The 23,364-nt window shown below is 35.7% G+C and overlaps 1 protein-coding gene across 2 annotated transcripts in view; it reads left to right on the forward strand.

Annotated features, from left to right (window-relative positions):
• Positions 1–13,427, forward strand: part of LOC114046289 (vitamin K-dependent protein Z-like) — a 31,182-nt gene extending 17,755 nt beyond the window's left edge. For both annotated transcript variants that reach the window (XM_027866585.1, XM_027866586.1), the window contains exons 5-8: positions 617–748; positions 1,461–1,546; positions 5,354–5,471; positions 12,310–13,427. In XM_027866585.1, coding sequence (XP_027722386.1) covers positions 617–748; positions 1,461–1,546; positions 5,354–5,471; positions 12,310–12,824 — 851 coding nt within the window. In that variant the 3' untranslated portion in view covers positions 12,825–13,427. The remainder of the gene's footprint in view (positions 1–616; positions 749–1,460; positions 1,547–5,353; positions 5,472–12,309) is intronic.
• The last annotated feature ends 9,937 nt before the right edge of the window (positions 13,428–23,364 follow it).

Here is a 23,364-nt window from a genome sequence, read left to right on the forward strand (position 1 = left end):
TTAGCAATCCTAATCCTTGGAAATCTCTTTTCCCTAGATATTTTAGACTGAGAATAGTGGTCTAGACCAAAAAATAAATATTGAATATCTTCCCAATTATTTAACTCTCCCAATATTTCTGTAAAAAGTATGTTATAATAATCTATATCAAATTGCTTGCCTTCTCAATGAGGGGAGGGGGGAGAGAGGAAGGAAGAGAATTTGGAATTCAAAATTTTTTTTAAATGAATGTTAAAAATAATTTTTACAAGGAATTTGGAAAAATAACATAAAAATTTTCACTTAGAAGTATCTTATATGGGGCAGCTAGGTAGCACAGTGGATAGAGCACCAGCCCTGGAGTCAGGAGGACCTGAATTCAAATCCAGTCTCAAACCAGACACTTGACACTTACTAGCTGTGTGACCTTGGGCAAGTCACTTAACCCCATTGCCTAGCCAAAGAAAAAAAAGTATATTAGTTGATTTTTATGTAGTTCTGTGTGTCATAAAAATTCTTATGTGAAGAAACAATGGGAAAATGTTAGAACCTCAAATTTGAGAAAATGGGTATAAGGAAGTTATAAATGAGATTGTTTTTCCACACTCATATTAATGTTTGTGATTTTTCCTGTCAGCTAAAAATGAATGTCATTCCAAGAGAAGTAAAGGATGCGACCACTTTTGTCGTCCAGGGCAGGAATTTTATATGTGCAGTTGTGCAAAGGGTTATAAACTTGGAAAGGATCACAGATCATGTATTCCAAATGGTAAGTACACAAATCAGAGAGAAGATTTTAGTATTACAGGTCAGACCAGAGGTGTCAGACGTGCAGTCCACAGGCCACATGCAGCCCACAACACTCCCAAGTGTGGTCTGAACCAGATTAAAATGTAATTGGGAAATATTTAACAAAATAAATAAAAATACAATAAAACATAGATAATATTCCATTTTAAAATTAAGTCATATGTGACCTATAGTGCTCCTTATGCACATTTTGGTATTCCTTGTTTTTATTTGAGTTTGACACTACTAGGTTAGACAATCTCTCATCTATATGTGTCAAGGTTCTTCCTTTCTATCTTATAAATGGTGATCTAAAGGTCATGAAGCTTGGCCCATTTCATTGTAATGAAGAATTGTTCTTCCTCACGTCCAAACGTTAATCAGCAAACTTCAGCTTCATGATGGAAAATAAAGGGTAATGGCCACCAAACTCTATTGACTATTATATGATTGATTGTTATATTATTATATTTATTGTGACATTATATTTTATTACACTATATTATATCATATTATGTAAACTGCAAATTCCTTGAAGTTTTATGACTAAAATAGTCAGGATCCTACAAAGGATTAAATCAAAACTAGCATTAGATTTTAGATATTAATTAATAAATATTTTCTATCAACATAAGAAGAATTTACCTTTGACCCAGATTTCAATGACTTTCTCCATGTTCTTCTTATTGAAGAGAAGTGTGCATGTGGAATCCTCAGTTCTAAAAGTAATGTGACATTGACGGATGCCAAGCTGACTCTCCAAAATTTTCCATGGCAGGTAATGGAAATCTATCCTTAATAAACACTCAAGATTCTGTGTGTAGTTACATGTGTATACATATGTGTTGTTGTTCAGTCATTTTTCAGTTGTATAGTTGCCATTTCTTTCTCCAGCTCATTTCACAGATGAGGAACTGAGGGCAAACAGGGTTAAGTGACTTGCCCAGGTTTCACACAGCTAGTGTCTGAGGCCAGACGTGAACTCACTAAGATGAATTCTCCTGACTCCAGGGTCTGTCCACTGTTCATCTAGCTGCCCATTTGTCACCATAGTAGGTGCTTAATAAATATTTGCTAATTGCTAATTGTTTAAACCAATTATCTGCATAGATAATAAATAATAATAATCAGATAATAAATCTGAGACCAGATTTGAGCTCAGAAAGATGAGTCTTGGGGCTGCTAGGTGCCGCAGTGGATAGAGTACCAGCCCTGAAGTCAGGAAGACCTGAGTTCAAATCTGGCCTCAAACCAAACACTTGACACTTACTAGCTGTGAGACCCTGGGCAAGTCATTTAACCCCAATTGCCAAAAAAAAAAAAAAAAAAAAAAAAAAGGAAAGAAAGATGAGTCTTCTTGTGCAGGCCCTACACTCTATCCAATGTGCCACCTAACTGCCCCATACATATGTGGTGGTAGGTGTTTCAATTTGTTAAACAAACATTTCCACTGTCTTCACCAAATGAAAATATATCAGTTAGAAATGTGCAATTTAATATGAGCTACCACAAAAATAAAAATATCATTGTTTTAAAAATACAAATACTTAAGCAAAACCAAACTGTCAGATCATAATACTTATATTATGTTTTCAAAGTTCTTTCTCCAATTATCTTTATAAGACATGAAAAAGAGTAAATGGCAAAAGACTGTCCCCCCACGAGATCTTTTTTCTTTACTTCAAAACAGCATCAATGTTCTCTCTTTTAAAATAAAAGCATGTAGAGGCAATGTCCTATACCACTTAAACTTTTGAGTGTTTTTCCCCCTCAACTGAGACTCCCTCTAAATTCTGAGTCTGGTAACTTTCAGTGAATGTATCTACCCAAGAATAAAATAAAGTAATATCTACCTAACATTTTTAAGTGACAAAAATGAGGCTAGAGTAAAATTTAGGTGCTTCCCCCCCATCCCAATTGTTCTTTTTATTATTAATATATTGATTTTAATATGGTCTGCATCCTCAATGTCCTATAGCTGTTTCTATGCAATGTCAAATGATTGTGGTTTGCCATGTGATAATGGTCTTTCAAAGTCTTTGAGGTTTTCCGATTTAATGAGATAGTTGTTTTCTCAACATTGGCCATGTGTGCCACAAGACCAGCCAGTCAAGCATGGTAGATAGATGCTCTATCCTGGTTTCTTCTTCCCTAATTCCCCTTACATGATTATTCTGCTTTTGGCCATTCATCCTCTCTATACTTTTCCCTCTTTCAGTATTATCTATTCTCATGACTTCAATGATCCCTTCTATGAAGATGATTCATAACTCTATAGGGTCATAGAATTAAGAGATGAACAGAGCCTTAGAGATCACCTAGCCCATGGGGTTCTTAAACTGGAGTCCACAGACCCTTCCCAAAAGCATGCCAGAGTAGATCTCAGGGAGCCTATGAATTTAGATGAGAAGAAAATTACATCTTTCTTTTTCTTTCTTGGAAGGCAATCAGCGTTAAGTGACTTACTCAAGGTCACACAGCTAGTAGGTATCTGAGGCTGAATTTGAACTCAGGTCCTCCTGACTCCAAGGCCAGTGCTTTATGCATTGTGCCACCTAGCTGCCCCTTGTATCTTTATTCCAATATAATTGGTTTCCTTTGTAATCCTATTTTTTGTATTTTAAACATCATTCTGAGAAAGAGTTCACAAGCTTCACCAGACTGCCAAACAAGTCCATGACACAACAAAGGTTAAAAATCTTAAGTTTCATAATGACAATATAGTGATACAATATGTGTGTATTGTATATATGTGTATGTATAAATATATATTACACACATATGTCTATATGTGCATATATATAAATATATAGGTGTATAAGTATCATGCTGTATACATAGTGATACTTATATATCTATATATTTATATGTACACACATATAGATGTGTATAATATATACGTAAAGTGATACACATCTATATATATTTATATATATACATAGATGTGATATATATAAAGTATTACTTATATATCTATATAGTTATATATACATATAGATGTATATAATATACACATATAGAGTGATACTTACAACATCTATATATTTATATATGTGTAGATGTGTATTATATAGTGATACTTATAACATCTATATATTTATATATACACATATAGATGTGTGTATAATATATATAAAGTGATACATATATATTTATATATATTTTTATATATACATATATAGATATGTGAGAGAGAGAGAGAGAGAGAGAGAGAGAGAGAGAGAGCAAGCACTGGAGTTCTAATTAGTAGGCAGCATTGGAATCCCAATTCTGACCCTTACCAGTTGTGTAACCATGAACAAATCTTTCTGGGCCTGTTTCCTCCTATGTAAAATGGAGATAATAATACTTGAAATAGCTAACTCACAGAGCTGTTGTGAGGAAAGTACTTTGGAATCCTAAAAGTAGTACAGAAATGCCAACTATTACAGAATATCTAGACCAGCCCATATCTGAACAGAAATGCCTCTAAAACACCCCTGATAAGTGGTTACTCAGGCTTTTTTTGAATAACCCCCAGAGATGTGGAATTCATACGCTCCTGAGGCCACCAAGGCCACTTTTAAAATTGCTCTAATTATTTGGCATTTCTTCTTACTTCAGGCTAAAATGCTACTCTGTCATCCATTGCTTCTAAACTTGCCCTCTTCCACTGTAGAGTTGTCACTAAAAAGAGTCAAATAAAGTCACTCAGAATCACCTAGTAAAGCCTGTCCTATATAATAGAGATTGGTAGTTTCACATATAATCTCCTTTTCTACAATATATGTGGAAATGCCCACTTATTTAGTTTTTTAAAAGGAAAAAGAAAAGAACTACCTAGAAAAATGTCATCAATTTTTTTTAAATACTCAGAAATTCTTGGTTATCGGCATGTTTGGTCAGTCAACTAGCATTTATTATAGGCACTGTGCTATTTTCTTTCTTCTATCATCTGGTTTTTAAAAAGCATGGTCACTGAATTCCATTATGCTTTCCTAAGGAGTTGCATTTCTCTGCATTCAAAGGTAACTGCAGAAAGGAAGTCATTTTTAAATTAAAATCTCACTTAAACTTGTCAGTGCTTTTTTCTCCCTCGAATGAGACTCCCTCTAAATTCTGAATTCGGTAACTTTCAGTGAATGCACCTACCTAAGAATAAAAAAAGGCAATATCTGCTGAATGCTTGTAAGTGACAAAAATAAGGCTGGACTAAATTTCTGATGCTTCCCCTTCCTCCCCCAAATTGTTTTTTTTATTATTAATATATTGATTTTAATATTGGCTATATCTTCAAAAATAAATCATTTTTGAAAGGAAAAATATGGATCACAGGATCACAGCTTTCAAATTGGAAAAGACTTTAGAGAGTTCATCAAGGTCAAACCCTCTAATTTTACAGGTCTGGGGAGGTTAAATGACTGGCTACAGTAAGCAAATGTCTGAGACAAGTCAAGGACTCTGACATCTTCTAATGAAGGGTGGCCACTAAGACATAATTTTGGGGTTGGATACAAATCAAATTGGAGGGGGGCAGAAACGAGACCTCTATTATATGCTGTTGTAAATAGTGTTGACTGAATAACTATGTCTTTTTTTTTTTAAGGTCAAATTAACAGATTCACAAGGAAAGGACTTCTGCGGTGGTGTTATAGTACAGGAAAATTTTGTGTTGACTACAGCAAAATGTTCACTCCTACATGGAAACATCAGTGTGAAGCTAAGTAAGTAATCATTACTGTCACCTCATCACTTTTTACAAGTGTTCGTTGAAAGTAAAATTTTTGAATAAAATTAATTTGGAGTAGCAAAATCTCTATAATCTCAAGGCAAATAATTTTTAAAGGCGCAATGAAGAGGGAATAATGCTTCCAGACTTAAAATTATACTATATTGTAGCAATCATCAAAATTATTTACTACTGATTAAAAAATAGAAAAGTAGACAAATGGAAGAGATTAGATAAGCAAGAATCAGAAATAATTGAACCTAAGAAGCTAATGATGGATAAATTCAAGAACATAAATTACTTGGGGAAGAAATCCCTACTTAAAAAGTATTACTGGGAAAAGTGAGGTTGTTTTGACAGAAATAAAGTTTAGACCAACAACTTATGCCACAATAAACTAAAAACGGAGATACAACTTGAATATCTTTATGACATAAACCATAAAAAAAATAGAAAGGGAGTGAAATCAATTACCTTTTACAACTATGGCTGGGGCAGAATTCTTTAATTTACATTTATTTTATTGATGGGATCTGAAATATTCTTTCACATGGATGTTGATAGCTTCTATTTCTTTATTTGAGAACTGATTTTTCATATTCTTTTAAATGTCTGTTAGGGGGGCAGCTAGGTGGCACAGTGGATAGAGCACCAGCCCTGAGGTCAGGAGGACCTGAGTTCAAATCCAGCCTCAGACCAAACACATGACACTGACTAGCTGTGTTACCCTGGGCAAATCACTTAACCCCAATTGCCTTAAAAAAAAAAAGTCTGTTAGGGAATGGCTTACATATTTATATTAATTCCTTATATCTTGGATATCATACTTTTATCAGAGCTTTTTTGTGGGATTGCTTTTTTCACTTTACTGCTTCTCTTTTAATTCTAAGCACTTAAATGAGAAAAAAATTACACAAACAATAACTCTGATAAAGATCTGATATCTAAGATACATAGGGAAGAGTCATCCCCTAATAGATGTGTTGAAGGATAAGAAATAAACAAGGGATCGATTGATTTTAGTTTTGTAAAAGCTTTTCAAGTTTATTTTCTCTAATAACTTCTATCCCTTCTTTAGTTAATATTCTCACTCACAGTTGTGAAAGTTATTGCCATCCCTTCTCTAACTTTTTAAAAAAAAAGAAATATAACCTTTTATGTTTGTCACATATCTATTTGGAGATATATGGTATAAGATATTGGTGTGACCCTAATTTCTACCAGGATACTTTCCAGTTTTTTCAACAATTTTTGTTGAACATGGAGTCCAGTAATTGGTGTCTTGGGCTATATGGAATACCTTGATCCTATGTTCAGTTTCTTCTGGGTCTTGTTTACTTAATACATTCCATTGATCAAGTATTTTATTTTTTAGCCCACCAAATATCTTTGATGATTATTTCGTCATAGTATAGGTTAAGATTTAGTCATGCTAGGATGGAATTATTTTTTTCTTTTTTAATAGTACTTAATTTTTTCCAATTACATGTAAAGACAACTTTTAACATTCATTTAAAATTTTTTTTGAGTTCCAAACTTTCTACCTTCCTCCCTCACCACCCCTCACTTTTTTCTAAGATGATAAGCAATTTGATATAGGTTATATATGTGCAATCATGTAAAACCTATTTCCATATTAGTCATGTTGTGAAAGAAGAAACAGGCCAAAAGGAAACACACACACACACACACACACACACACACACACACACACAAAAGCAAAGAAAGTGAAAATCATATGCTTTGATTGGCATTCAGACTCCATCAGTCTGGTACCATTTTTCATTATGAATCCTTTGGAATGGTCTTAGATCATTGTATTGCTGAAAATAACCAAGTCATTCATAGTTGATCACCGCACAGTGTTGCTGTTACTGTGTACAATGTTCTCCTGGTTCTGCTCACTTCAATCAGCATCAGTTCATGTAAGTCTTCCCAAGTTTTTCTGAAATCCGCCTGCTCGTCATTTCTTATGGAACAATTCATTACATTCATATACCACAACTTGCTCAGCCATCCTTCAATTGATGGACATCCCCTCAATTTCAAATTCTTTGCCACCACAAAAAGAGCTGCTACAAATATATTTGTACATGTGAGTCCTTTTCTCTTTTTTTATGATCTCTTTAGGATACAGACCTAGTAGTGGTATTGCTGGATCAAAGGGTACGCACAATTTCATAGCCCTTTGGGCATAGTTCCAAATTGTTCTCCAGAATGGTTGGATCAGTTCACAATTCCACCAACAGTTCATTAGTGTCCCAATTTTCCCACATCCCCTCCAACATTTGCATTTTCCTTTTCTGTCATATTAGCCAATCTGATAGGTATGAGGCAGTAGCTCAGAGTTGTTTTTTTTTCTTAAATTTGCATTTCTCTAATCAATAGTGATTTAGAGCATTTTGTCATATGACGATAGCTAGATTTCTTCATCTGAAAACGCCTGTTCATATCCTTTGACCATTTATCAATTGGGGGATGACTTGTATTCTTATAAATTTGACTCAGTTCTCTATATATTTGAAAAATGAAGCTAGAATTCTTAACCAAATTAATTTCATGACGAAAACCAATACAATTAGGATAAGAGGGAAAACTATTGAGTGGGATATTAAATCTTTGCCTCAAATATCTCTGAGAGAAGTCTGAAATTCATGATATATAGGGAACTAACATAAACATCTAGGATCATTCTTTAGTGGATAAGTGGTCAAAGAATATGTATAAATAATTTTCAAAAGAATTGGAAGTGATTAAATACTACATGAAAGTTTGCTCTAAATCACTAATTATAAAAGAAATTAAAATCAAACCAACTCTGAGGTATTACCCCACACCTGACAAATTGGTAAAGTTGACAAATGATGGATAAAGGCAATGTTGAAGGGGCTGCACAAAAATAGGTCACTACATCATTGGTGGAGGTCTGAATTAGTCCAACAATTCTGGAAAACAATTTAGAATTATACTAAAAAAGTGGCTAAAATACCCTATCCTTTGACCCGGAAATTCTAAGTCCTAATTATGTTCCACACACTGTTCTAAGAGCTGGGGATATAAAAACAATCCCTGCCCTCAAGCAGCTTACATTCTACTAGGGGAAGACGATACATAAAAGGAAGCTGAGAAGCAGGGGAGGGTACCTGGTACTTGGAAGGGGGCATGGTGGAGAAAGATGTTTTTCTTTTTTGTTTTATACATATGGAAATGCCCATTTTATTTGGTGTTCATTAAGTTCAGCATAGAGGCGGCTAGGTGGCACAGTGGATAGAGTGCCCAGCCTAGAGTCAGGAAGACTTATCTTCCTAAGTTCAAATCTGGCCTCAGACACTTAGTAGCTGTGTGACCCTAGGCAAGTTACTTAACTCTGTTTTTGCCTCAGTTTTCTCATCTGTAAAATGAGCACAAGAAGGAAATGGTGAACCACTCCAGTATCTTTGCCAAGAAAACCCCAAATAGGGTCATGAAGTCAGACATGACTGAAAACAACTGAACAACAACAAAATTCAGAATAAAAATAAATAGAAAAGCAGAAAACTTTATAGCATCATAAAAATATGCAGTAATACAACATCATTTAACATTGGAAAACATCTGTAAGTCACTATAAAAATTTTTTGTTAATTTTTTCCAGTTGTTAAGCATTTATTTTTCCTCTCCCACTTTCCTTACCACAGGAAAAAAAATAAAAACAAAACCCTTGTACAAATAAGCATAATCAAGCAAAACAAATTCCCATATTAGCCATGTCCACAAACGAGTGTCTCATTTTATTAATCAGTCCATCTATCAGGAAGTGGGTAGCATTCTTTTTCACTGGTTCTCTGGCATAATGATGAATCACTGCATTTATCACAGTTCTTAAGTCTTTCAAAATTGCTAATTTTTACAATGTTGATATTATTGTATGAACTGTTCTCTAGGTTCTGTTCACCTAACTTTGCATCAGTTCATATAAATCCAAACTATCTCTTTCATTATTTCTTACATCACAATAGTATTCCACTACATTCACATACCATATTATTTTCCAGTATTACTCAACTGATGGATACCCCTTTAATTTCCAATTCTTTGGCACTAAAAAAAAAAAAGAGCTGGTATAAATTTTTTCCCCCCCAAAAAAATTTTCCCTTTGAACTCTTTGGGGAATAAGCCTAATAGCATCACTGGGTCAAAAGACATGCACAACTCAGTAACTTTTTGGAAATAGTTCCAAATTGCTTTCCAGAATGGCTAAACCAATTCACAGCTCCACCAATAGTGCATTAAAGCACCGTTTTCTTTCAGCCCCGCTAATGTGTGATTTTCTATTTTTAACAACTTTGCCAGTTTAATGGATATGGCTATAGACAGAAGCAACTAGGTGGTATAGTGGATACAGTGTTGTGCCTGGAATCAGGAAGCTCTGAGTTCAGATCTAGCCTCAGACACTAGCTGTGTGACCATGTGCAACTTAGGCTGTTTGCCTCAGTTTCCCAAACTATAAAGTGGGGATAATAACAGCACCTATTTCTCAAGGCTGTTGTGAGGATCACACGAGACACCACATAGTAGGCACTATGTAAAAGCTTATTTTCCCCCTATTCTCTGCAAACTGCCCATTCACCTCTTTTGACCACTTCTCAACTGGCAATTGGCTCCTATTCTTACCAATTTGAATCCTTTGGAATTGAAGTCTTTATCAGAGAAACTTGCTACAAAATTTTTTCCCAGTTAGTTTTCCTTCTAATCTTAGCCACAGTAGATTTGCTTGTACCAAAAAAAAAAATTAATTTTATGTAATCAAGACAGTCTATTGATAATCTGCAAGATTATTTTTCTTGTTCCTCTAACTTATTTATGATGTGACTTTTTGTATCTAGGTCATAAATCCTTTCGGAGCTGACCTTGGTAAATGATGTGTGGTGTTGGTTATAAAACTTATCTCTATTTACCATAGAAGCAGTGGTCCAAGAGGGCCCTAAAATTGGGGAATGAATCAGGGTCAGATTGACAGGAAATGAGTATAAAAAGCAGAACTGCTCTCTCAGAGAAGACTGCACATCTTTAGATGGGATGTTGTCAAAGATACCTGTTTTGCATAGTTTTCTCAAACTGTCAACAGCCTAACACTTAGATCTATGCAAACTTAAACAGACACCAGTCTTCCCCAACGCAGAACTCTAACAGGTGAATTAATTGACTTTTCAGGGCTGATCTAGTGAACTCAAGCTTTTTGGAGTAAAGTGAACATTTATACAACCTAGGGTAGGGTCCGGTTCTTGAACCTTTTTTAGGAACACAAAGGGACATATACAGCCTCCATGAAAGCTGTACTCATCTAGCTATGTGGCACAGTGGGTTCAAAGCTGGATTTGTCGGGAAGTTCTGAGTTCAAATTTAGCCACAGCCACTAATTGTGGGATCCTGGGCAAGTCACTCAGTTTTCTCATCTGGAAAATGGGGCTAATAACAGTTCCCATCTCCCAGGATTGTTGCAAGGATCAAATGAAATAACATGTGAAAGTACTCTGCAAACCTTAAAGTGTTAGATAATTTTTATTTTTTTATTATTATCATTATTTTAAATTTTGATGTGGAGTGTAAGCTCTGACAAATTCTACAAACCTGGAAAGGCTTTAGCTACAGTCCTAGTGACTGACTGAATCTGCTGCCTGAGGAGAGGCACATCAATAGTAGTGTAGTCACTAAATGATGGATTCTTGAGGGGCTCAATGATGAAGCCACATGTGTTAGAGCTGGAATAAAAGGACCTGAATTAAAATGGTGATTTAACCAAAAATGAATGTTGTGAAATATTAAAGAACAAATGTGGTTTGAAAGAAGAGATATGAGAAGATCTTCCTATCCTTTGCAGTGGTGGGAGGTCCACAAGTACTGTACATAATATATATTTTCAGGATTTTTCAATGTATTTGATCAGTTATTCTGATTTTTTTCCTCGTCTTTTTCTTGTCTTAAAAAAATACTACTTGTTATATGGGATGACTCTTAGAAGGAGAAGAAGTATACTGGAGAAAACTGATTACAAAAAACAAAAAGAACTCATCAATAAAAACTAATTTTAAAAAAGGTTTGGGGCAGCTAGGTGGCGCAGTGGATAGAGCACTGGCCCTGAAGTCAGGAGGACCTGAGTTCAAATCCGGCCTCAGACCAAACACTTGACACTAGCTGTGTGACTCTGGGCAAGTCACTTAACCCCAGTTGCCTGCAAAAAAAAAAAAAAGGAAAAAAAGAAAAAAGTTTCATTGCTGCTTATTACGTGTGTGACATTAGGCACATCACTTGGTTTCTCTTGACCTCAGTTTCCTCATCTATAAAAAAAAGGAGATGGGACTAGATGTCCCCTGAGGTCTCTCTCAGCTCTAAATCTGTGACCCCTAAAAAGATCAAATGACATATCAAAAAGTTATTTCTGAACCCTCAATTTTCAGGTTATCCTGTTCATGGGCTCGTTCAGGTTTTGATTTTTCCTCCTCCCAACTACCTGTTAAACATTTCATCACCTCAAAAATGAATTCTCAAGGACAGCATGAAATTGTCAACTCTTATTTACTTTTGATTCTGATTGGGGATGAAGGGAGGGGAGAGAAGAGTAACAAAACAACTGGGCTTTTGTTAAATCGTAATTGACCTCTATCCTGTCACCATGTATAAATAGGTGCCACAGGGATTACTGACTGACTATCCATATGTAGCCTTTGTGGGTACTGTCCTATTGGAGCTAGGATCACATAAGAAATAACAATTGTCTGTGATTGAATTCCCTTTGCTTTGGAAATTTTTAATACTTTTCTAAAGTGATCTGTGATTGTGTCATTACTAAACAGGTGAAGATGGTATACCAGGAGCCCCACTAGAGATAAAAATAAAGAGCAAGCACGTGCATATGAGATATGATCAAGAAATGGGGCAGAACGACCTTGCACTGCTAGAGCTTAATGAGCCCATTCAATGTGGTAGCAATGGACTTCCCATCTGTGTCCCTGAAAAGGATTTTGCAGAACACATTTTGATTCCAGAGAAAATGAACGTTGTCAGTGGCTGGACATTCAATGGAACAGAACTGAGTGATTCGTTGATTGACTTACCCAGTGTACATTTTGAGAATGAGAAATGTGAAGAAATACTCAATGTGACAATTACAACAAGGCTATTTTGTGAGAAAAGCAAGGTAACAGTGGACTGGCAGTTGGTAGAAGGAAGTATTGTCATGGCTGAACATAAAGGAACTTGGTTTTTGATTGGCATTATGGTCTCTCTACCAACTGAAAAGCTGGGACCACTATATCTTTTCACCAAGATTTCAAGATATTCAATGTGGTTTGAACAAATAATGCAATAATGGAAAAGCAACTGAATAGAAAGAATAAACTCTATGGAAATGTGATCCTGAGTTGATCATAAATTGGCAATATTGCTACAGAATTTTACACTTGGAATATCCTTCTCCTCTCCCAAACCTCATTTCTTCCTGGTGCTCATTCTTTATAGCTCAGCTAACATGCCAGATCTAGTTTAAAAACAAAACAAAACAAAACAAAAAACCCCAACTCCTTCCATCCAATCAGAAATTATCTTTCTTCAGATCTCACCCTCCAAGAGGGCAAGAAATGTGTCTAATGGATGTTTTAATCTCCCCCAGTGCCTAACAACATGCTTTCTAGTAATTAAAAATTTGATGAACTGAATTAGCAGAGATACTGTAAAACAGATCTGGTAGAAAGCTGTGTGCTATTTATTTCTTTTTAGTTTGCTTTACAATTCATATGAGATGAAATTAAATTCTTTTAAAACTAGTAAAATTCAGGTATCCTCTAAAATGAAATGTTTACTAATAACTACACATACTAAAAAGATATAAACAGTATTAATCAAAGTACATTTTTAAAAAGTGCCCTGTTTCAAATCCATAAATAGAAGAATAAAGCATACTTTTTATCTTCCACTAAAGTCTGACAATCATGCTTCACTGCGTGGCATGGAGGTGATCCTGGGTTCTCAAAAGCTATGTCAATAGAACAGAAGCTGATCATTTCCCACCAAACTAGAAAATCTTTTAAGGGTGAGCCTGGCAATAGATTACATGTCTATTATCAGAGGAACATGCTAGCTAAATTTTAAGTGGGAGTGACTTATTACCAAAAGCTGTCTATAAGTCATGATTTTTTTTTTTTTTTACCAAGCTGTAGCAACTTTTGAAACTAAAGTGTAGAAGGGCCATGATTAATGATCTGTATTGGTGAGGGATTGCCCCCACTAATAAAATCATGGATCTGTGAAGTATGAAATCAAGTACACATGTATATGACACAAGAGGTAGTATGGGGAATTGGATGTAGAGCCTGCCTCAAAGCCAAAAAGACCTGGGTTTGAGTCCTGCTTTTGACATATATAGACTATGTGCCTCCAAATCACTCTACCTCTCAATGTCCTAGGAAATTCTCTAAGACTGTAATTTGCAGAGAAGATACAGATATACATTGACAGAAGAATTTCCTCACCCAAAGTTTCTTTATACCAGAGAAATCCCAATCCCATCCCATGCCTGTAGATAATAAATGGAAAGCAAAGATAAATCGAATTATGAAAAAACTAATAATAATAGCGAACACATTTATAACATGTTATTGTTTACAAAGAACTTTACATATATTATCTTGCTTGATTGCCAGTGAAGTAGTTGCTTTATCCTGATTTTATAGATGGGAAACTGAGTATTAGAGAGGTTAAGTGACTTGCCTACAGTCGTGCAGCTAATAAGTAAAGTAAGTTTCTTGATGCTAGGTTTTCTGCTCAATCCACTGCACCAGAGATGTCAAACATGAAGCCTATGATACTTTCACATGCACACAGATTAAAAAGTAACTGGGAAATATTTAACAAAATAAAAATACAACAGAACATAGATCATGTTAATATGTGGTTTTCTAAGTCAATAGGCACCTATGGGGATCTTTATGTATGCTTTAATGGTATCAAGTTCTATTAGTTTGACACCATTGCTCTATGCCATCCAACTGCCTCAGACCAGAAAACAGCAGAAATCAATCATGAGAACTGAGAGTTGATTCAGTCTCTCCGGGGATAATATAATCAAAATGGAACTGAGTTTGACATATACAAATACGAGTGTTAATTTTGGAACTGAGAAGAGGCAATAAGGTAATTTTTACACCTTAAAAAAGCATGTTCATCCAGAGACCATGGATGAGATTAGAACTCTTAATAGTGATTCCAGGTGGGAGAAAATTAATATAGAATGGGGATAAAGAAGTTATTTTTAGAAAGACTAGAGTCAAAGTATTGAGGAGGGGTGTCAATGGATCAAAAAGAAAATAATTGAGCATCTTTTAGAATTTTCACTCCTCCATCTTTTCTCTTTCCTTCTTTTTTCTCCTTTTCCTCCTTATTGTCTTTTCTCTCCTCTCTTCTCTTTTCTCTCTCTGTCTCTTCTTGCCACCTACATCCTTTTTTTATTTTATTTCCATTTCTGGGGAGGATCCAAGGAAGCCACTGAGTAAGGTTTGACTGGCTGGATGGAGCATGAAAGTAAAATCCTTTTTGCCATTATACCATTTTCAACACAACACATAGGAGTGAATTTTCGGCCCAAACATGAAAGACCTTATAAGACTTATCTTCAGTACAGTAGAGTACAGTAGAAAGAGCCCTGGGCATGGAACCAGAGGTCCTGCTTTCAAATTCTGGTTCTGACACTTAATGTGTGACAGCCTGGGAGTGGAGAGATTCACTTACATGTGAATTTGGGCCAAAATTACTAATACAACTATACTTCTAATTACCTAGTTGAATGCAGTCTGTACAATGATCTCTCCATGCACCACAGCAATTTTTGTATTCTAAGTGGCCATGTATTCTAGTAATAGTAATAGCATTTAAATAGTGCTTTAAATTTGCAAAGCAATTGACGAATATCTTACCCTCACAACAACACAAGGAGGTAGGTGCTACTTTATCCCCCGCCCCTTTTTTTTAAATAGATGAGGAAACTGAGGCAGACAAAGGCTAAATGACTTGCCCTGGGTCACACAACTAGTATCAGAGGCCAGATCTGAAATCAGGTATTTCAGACAACAGGTTCAGTGCTCTATTCACTGTACCACCTAGCTCCCCATTCTGCCAAGGTCATATACCATAGCAAAGCAGAAGTGCTGCAATTCTATGAACATAATCTTCAGAGGAAAAGTTTTGATCCTCCAGGTGATATGGACAGGGGAAAGCTACCCAAATTGCAGTGGAACTTGCCAAGGGCATTTTTCTTTGGAGTTACCTCAGGCTTCATTTTGTTAAGTTTGAGAACTTATACCGCTTCATTCCAATCTTTATAGCACAAGGGAAGTGCTATAAAAGCTAAGTGCTACTGTGTCTCTGTTGTACATCCTTGCTATGTAAGAGGTAAGTCTATCTCCTTTAACTATTCCATGATTTATGAGTGCCTTATTTCATCCCCCAAATCAAGCCTGAACAGGATGTAAGCCCTTCTCTAGGGGGTAAGGAAAAAGGAATTAAGAAAAGGTTTGTGAAGGGGAGGATTTGGAAGGATTGTGTCAAGGTGGGAAGGAGAGAGAAAAGATCTTGCCAGAATTCTGCATAACACTAGGCAGCTGGCTTCCTTTGGCTTTGCCAGGTTAATGTGGGCAATAAATCTTCCTGAGATGCACAAAGGTCTTTTTCTTCATTATCCTGTGGCCCCAAAGCTTTATGGGAGGGGTAGCAATAAAGGGGAGGGAAGCCACTGCTAGAGCATGAGGATCTAGGGCTAACAAAAGTATATTTATACAATATAAAGGAGAAATTATTCTGTATACTTGTAGCAGTACTTTAAGGGTAGAAAAGTATTTTCCTTCTTAAGTTTTCATAGGCTACAGAAAAAGAAGTGAGAGGTATGTAAGTGAATGTCACTGAATTATTTATCAGTGAAATTATTTGGGAATAAATTAAGTATGACTGATGAACGTGGTAAAAGTGTTAGTTTCTATCTTAATTTATTAGCTATGGGCAATTCTATAGCTTTCTGGGACTCATTTTATTGTGAAAATATTTGAGTTGCTCTAAGCCTGCTCTAAACATATACAACTCACACATATTTGCAAAACTTAAAACATTTCTTTCCTGAGAGGCAATATTGACTAAAAGAAAAAAGAAGGCTATCGCATTTTATGCCTTAAACTATTTAAACACATGGTTTTAGTTGACAACAAAAATGTTATCAAAACAACAAGGACTGATATGCTAATAATATTTACTCTCTAAAAATTAGTCTAAGTCACTGAAGAAAACAAATCCTTTAAAAATACAATTGGCCAACTGGAAAAAATACACCGAAGAAAACAAATCCCTTAAAAATACAATTGACCAACTGGACAAGAAAGTACAAAATCTAACAGAAGAAAACAATCTGTTAAAAATTAGAATTGAACAAATGGAAACTAATGACTCTATGAGAGAGCAAGAATCAGTCAAACAGAAACAAAAAAATGAAAAAACAGATGAAAATGTAAAATACCTCATGGGTAAAACAATTGACCTGGAAAATCGATCCAGGAGAGACAATTTAAAAATTATAGGCCTACCTGAAAATCATGATGAAAAAAAGAGCCTGGACAATATCCTTCAGGAAATCATAAAGGAAAACTGCCCTAAAGTTCTAGAAAGAGAAGGTAAAATAACTATAGAAAGAATCTACCACTCACCAGGTGGTGAAAGAGATCCCAAATTGAAAACGCCAAGGAATATAATAGCTAAATTCCAAAATTACCAGATTAAAGAGAAATTACTGCAAGCAGCCAGAAAAAAAAACAATTTAAATATCATGGAACCACAGTCAGGATTACACAGGACCTTGCAGCCTCTACATTAAAAGACTGTGGGGCGTGGAACATGATATTACATAAGGCAAAGAAGCTTGGAATGCAGCCAAGGATTAACTACCCAGCGAAAATGAGCATGATTTTTCAGGGGAGGAGATGTATATTCAACAAAATAGGGGACTTCCAAACCTTCCTGATAAAAAGACCAGAGCTCAACAAACAATCTGATCTTCAAGTACAAGATTCAAGAGAGACATAAAAAGGTAAATGGGACAGAAAGAAACAAATGTTGTTAATACAGGCAAAATGTGTACATCCCTACAAGGGAGGATGACACTTGCAACTCTTGAGAACTGTACTGTTATTGTACCATGTTAAAGGAGTATAGGGGGGTGGAGCCAAGATGGCAGAGTGAAAGCAGTGACTTGCTTGAGCTCTCCCCCAAACCCCTCCAAATACCTGTAAAAAAATGGTTCTAAACAAATTCTAAAGCAGCAGAACCCACAAAAAGACAGAGTGAAACAAATTTCCAGCCCCAGACAACCTGGATAGTTGATCAGAAAGGTATAACACGCCAGGCGGGGAGAGGAGCGCAGCTCTGCGTGAGCGCGTAGGCCACAGTAGCGACCCTGGAGCAGGCCTCAGAGGGCTGAATCGTGGGCAGCTGTGGCGGTTTCCAGACTTCTCAACCCACGAATGCCAAAGACAACTTGGAAGGGCAGTGGGAAAAGTCTGTGACTTCAGTGAGAGAGGAGCTAAGTCTCAGCTGCAAGTCCCGAGTGCGGGACATGGCGGCCTCCTGAACTTCCGGCCCACAGACTGAGAGGGAATCCAGTGGCTGATCAGAGGGGGATTGCAAGGATCTCTTTGCCAGTGCTGAGGCAGGAATCTCTTGCTTTGCCCGTGCTTGGATCTGGGTCACAGTCCTAAGGGGCGGTCCTGGGGCGAGGAGGAAGGCTGGCTTGGTGGAGTTTGTTGTGGCAATGGAGAGGAAACACCTCGCCCCTTATCATATCACCCTGGAAGAACTGAAAATTTACAGGTCCCTAGAAGTATCTCTGAAAACAGCTGTACAAACCCCCGAAGCTTGGGACAGTATATTCTCCACACTGGAAGCAGACTTTGCCTTAACAAAGAGTTTAAAACTCAAGTAATTGGTTGGGATCATGAGTAAGCAGAGCAAAAAGAGTCAGACTATATTATCTTACTTTGGTGACAAAGAAGATCAAAACATACAACCAGAAGAAGACAACACAGTCAAAGCTCCTACATCCAAAGCCTCCAAGAAAAATATGAATCAGTCCCAGGCCTTGGAAGAGCTCAAAAGGGATTGAGAAGCAAGTAAGACGAGTACAGGAAAAACTGGGAAGATAAATGAGAGTGATGCAAGAAAATCAGGAAAAACTAGTCAACAGCTTGCTAAAGGAGACCCAAAATAATACTGAAGAAAATAACACCTTAAAAAAATAGCCTAACCCAAATGGCAAAAGAGGTCCAAAAAGTCAATAAGGAAAAGAATGCCCTAAAAAGCAAAATTGGCCAAATGGAAAAGGAAGTCCAAAAGATTACTGAAGAAAATACTTCCTTAAAAATTAGAATAGAGCAATTGGAAGCTAGTGACTTTATGAGAAATCAAGACACTGTAAAACAAATTCAAAACAATGAAAAATTAGAAAACAATGTGAAATATCTCATTGGAAAAACAATTGACCTGGAAAACAGATCCAAGAGAGAGAATTTAAAAATTACTGGACTATCTGAAAGCCATGATCAAAAAAAGAGCCTAGACATCATCTTTCAAGAAATTATCTAGGAAAACTGCCCTGATATTTTAGAACCAGAGGGCAAAATAGAAATTGAAAGAATCCACCGATCTCCTCCTGAAAGAGATCCCCAAAGGAAAACTCCCAGGAATATTGGAGCCAAATTCCAGAGTTCTGAGGTCGAGGAGAAAATATTACAAGCAGCCAGAAAGAAACAATTAAAGTATTGTGGAAACACAATCAGGATAATACAGGATTTAGCTGCTTCTACATTAAGGGACCACAGGGCATGGAATAGAATATTCTGGAAGGCAAAGGAGATAGGATTACAACCAAGAATCACCTACCCAGCAAAACTGAGCATAATCCTTCAGGGGAAAAAAACTGTCATTCAGTGAAATACAGAACTTTCAAGCATTCTTGATGAAAAGACCAGAGCTGAATAAAAAATTTGACTTTCAAATACAAGACTTATGTGGAACATGAAGAGGTAAACAGGAAAGACAAATCTTAAGAGACTTATTAAGGCTGAAATGTTTACATTCCTGCATGGAAAGATGATATTTGTAACTCATGAAACCTGTGTCAGTTGTGTGTGTGTGTGTGTATATAAATATATAAATACATAGACAGAGGGCGGCATAGGGTGAGTTGAAGATGAAGGGGTCATATCTGGAGAATAAAATTAAGGGGTGAGAGAGGATTATACTAGGAGAAGGAGAAAGGGAGAGGTAGAACAGGGTAAATTATCTCACCAAAAAAAAAAAAAAAACCAGAAAAGGCCCTTACAGTGAAGGAGAAATGGGGGAAGGTGAGAGGGAATAAGTGAATCTTATTCTCATACGATTTGATTTACGGAGGAAATAACATACATACTCAATAGGGTATGGAAATCTGTCTCACCCTACAGGAAAATAGGGTAAGGGGACAAGAGAGTAGGGGGATGATAGAGAGGAGGGAAGATTGGGAAAGGGAGTAATCAGAAGCATATACTTCTGAGGAGGGACAGGTTCAAAAAAAAGAATAGAATAAATGGGGAGGGTAGGATAGGATTAAGGGAAATAGAGTTAGTTTTTCACAGCATGTCTACTATGGAAGTCTTTTGCTGTATAACTATATTGAGTTGCTTGCCTTTTCAATAAGAGTGAGTGGAGAGGAGGAAGGGAGAAAATTTGGAACCCAAAGTTTTAAAAACACATGTCTAAAAAAAATGTTTTCACATGCAACTGGGAAATAAGAAATAAAGGAAATGGGGTACAGAAAAAAATAAAGGAGTATACATAAAGGGAGTGGATATAAGTTGACTTTGATGTAATGATAAAAAAAAAATTTAATCAAGTAGGTTAAATGGATCCAAGTAAGTGGATCAGTCTGAACTAAGAAAACGTACTGAGAAAGGAGGAGGAAGACAAGGGTAAATTACATTACAGGAAAAGACACAAAAACCTATTAGAGCAGAGGTAAAGAAGGGAGGGAGATGATTGTTTGAACCTTACTCTCATCAGATTTGGCTCAAGAAGAGAATAACATAATCAGTTAGGTATACAAATCTAACTTGCACTCTAGGTAGCAGAAGGGGAAAGGGGAAAGAAAAGGGAGAGGGGATAGAAGGGAGGGAAGAAGAAGTAAGGGTAAAGGGGAAGAAAAGGGAAAGGGATAATAGAAGGGAGGTGGGACTGAAGGAGGTGGTGGTCAAAAGCAAAACACTAGTGAGGGGGGGAAAGGAGAAAGGAGAAAGAAAAGCATAAACAGGGGGGAAAAAGGATGCAGAAAAAGACACAGATAGTAATCATAACTGTGAATGGGATGAATTCTCCCATAAAACGGAAGCTTATAGCAGAATGGATTAAAAACCACAATCCTACAATATATTGTTTACAGGAAACACATTTGAAAAAAAGTGATACATACAGGGTAAAGGTAAAAGGCTGGAGCAAAATATATTATGCTTCAGCTGAAGTAAAAAAAGCAGGGGTAGCAATCCTGATCTCAGACAAAGCAAAAGCAAAAATAGATCTTATCAAAAGAGATAAGGAAGGAAACTACATCCTGCTAAAAGGCACCATAGACAATGAAGTAATATCATTACCAAACATATATGCACCAAATGGTATAGCATCCAGATTCTTAGAGGAAAAGTTCAGGGAGTTACAGGAAGAAATAGACAGCAAAACTATTCTAGTGGGGGACCTCAACCTCCCCCTCTCTGAACTAGATAAATTTAACCACAAAATAAACAAGAAAGAAGTTAAGGAGGTGAATAGAACATTGGAAAAGTTAGATATGATAGACCTCTGGAGAAAACTGAATGGGGATAGAAAGGAATATACTTTTTTCTCGATGGTACATGGCACATACACAAAAACTGACCATGTACTAGGGCATAAAAACCTCACAATCCAATGCAGAAAGGCAGAAATATTAAATGCATCCTTTTCAGATCATGATGCAACAAAAATTGTATAAAGGGCCATGGAAAGACAGACTAAAAAATAATTGGAACTAAATAATCTAATCCTAAAAAATGACTGGGTCAAATAACAAATCATAGAAACAATCAATAATTTCATTCAAGAGAATGACAATAATGTGACAACATACCAAAACTTACGGGATGCAGCAAAAGCAGTTCTTAGGGGAAGTTTTATATCTCTAAATGCTTACATAAATAAAATAGAAAAAGAGGAGATCAATGAATTGGGCATACTACTAAAAAAACTAGAAAAAGAACAAATTAAAAATCCTCAATTAAACACCAAATTAGAAATATTGAAAAACAAAGGAAAAATTAAGAAAATTGAAATTAAGAAAACTACTGAACTAATAAACAAAACTAAGAGCTGGTTTTATGAAAAAACCAATAAAATAGATAAACCTTTGGTTAACCTAATTAAAAAAAAGAGAGAAGAAAACCAAATTACTAGTATCAAGAACGAAAAGGGTGAAACTACCACCAAGGAAGAGGAAATTAAAACAACAATTAGGAATTATCTTGCCCAACTATATGCCAACAAATTTGACAATCTTAGTGAAATGGATACATATTTACAAAAAATATAAATTGTCCAGATTAACAGAAGAGGAAGTAAAATACTTAAATAACCCCATCTCAGAAAAAGAAATTGAACAAGCCATTGATGAACTCCCTAGGAAAAAATCTCCAGGGCCAGATGGATTTACATGCGAATTCTATCAAACATTTAAAGAACAATTAATTCCAATACTATATAGACTATTTGGTAAAATAGGTGAAGAAGGAATCTTACCAAATTCTTTTTATAATACAAATATGGTGCTGATACCTAAACCAGGAAGAGTCAAAACAGAGAAAGAAAATTATAGACCAATTTCTCTAATGAATATAGATGCAAAAAATTTAAACAAAATATTAGCAAATAGATTACAGCAATTTATCTCAAGAATAATACACTATGACCAGGTAGGATTTATACCAGGAATGCAGGGATGGTTCAATATAAGGAAAACTATCAGCATAATTCATCATATCAACACCAAAACTAACAGAAACCACATGATCATCTCAATAGATGCAGAAAAAGCTTTTGATAAAATACAACACCCATTCCTATTAAAAATACTAGAAAGCATAGGTATAAATGGACTCTTCCTTAAAATAATAAACAGCATCTATCTAAAACCTTCAGCAAGCATAATATGTAATGCAGACAAGCTAGAAGCATTTCCAATAAGTTCAGGGGTGAAACAAGGAGGTCCATTATCACCACTGTTATTCAACATCATACTGGAAACGTTAGCTTTAGCAATAAGAGAAGAAAAAGACATTGAAGGCATTAGAATAGGCAAAGAAGAAACAAAGCTATCACTCTTTGCAGATGACATGATGTTATACTTAGAGAATCCCAGAGAATCAAGTAAAAAACTACTTGAAATAATAAACAACTTTAGCAAAGTTGCAGGCTATAAAATAAATCCACATAAATCACTGGCATTTCTATATATTACCAAAAAAACCCAACAGCAAGAGATAGAAAGAGAAATTCCATTTAAACTTACTGTAGACATTATAAAATATTTAGAAGTCTACCTCCCAAAACAAACTTAGGAACTCTACGAACACAATTATAAAACACTTTTCACGCAAATAAAATCAGATCTAAATAACTGGAAAAACATCAGTTGCTCATGGGTAGGCCAAGCTAATATAATAAAAATGACAATTCTACCTAAGCTAATTTACTTATTCAGTGCCATACCAATCAAACTACTAAAAAATTATTTTGTAAAGTTAGAAAAAATAATAACAAGA

This window comes from Vombatus ursinus, unplaced genomic scaffold (assembly GCF_900497805.2).
Source record: "Vombatus ursinus unplaced genomic scaffold, bare-nosed wombat genome assembly UNPS02014781.1, whole genome shotgun sequence".
NCBI lineage: Eukaryota > Metazoa > Chordata > Mammalia > Diprotodontia > Vombatidae > Vombatus > Vombatus ursinus.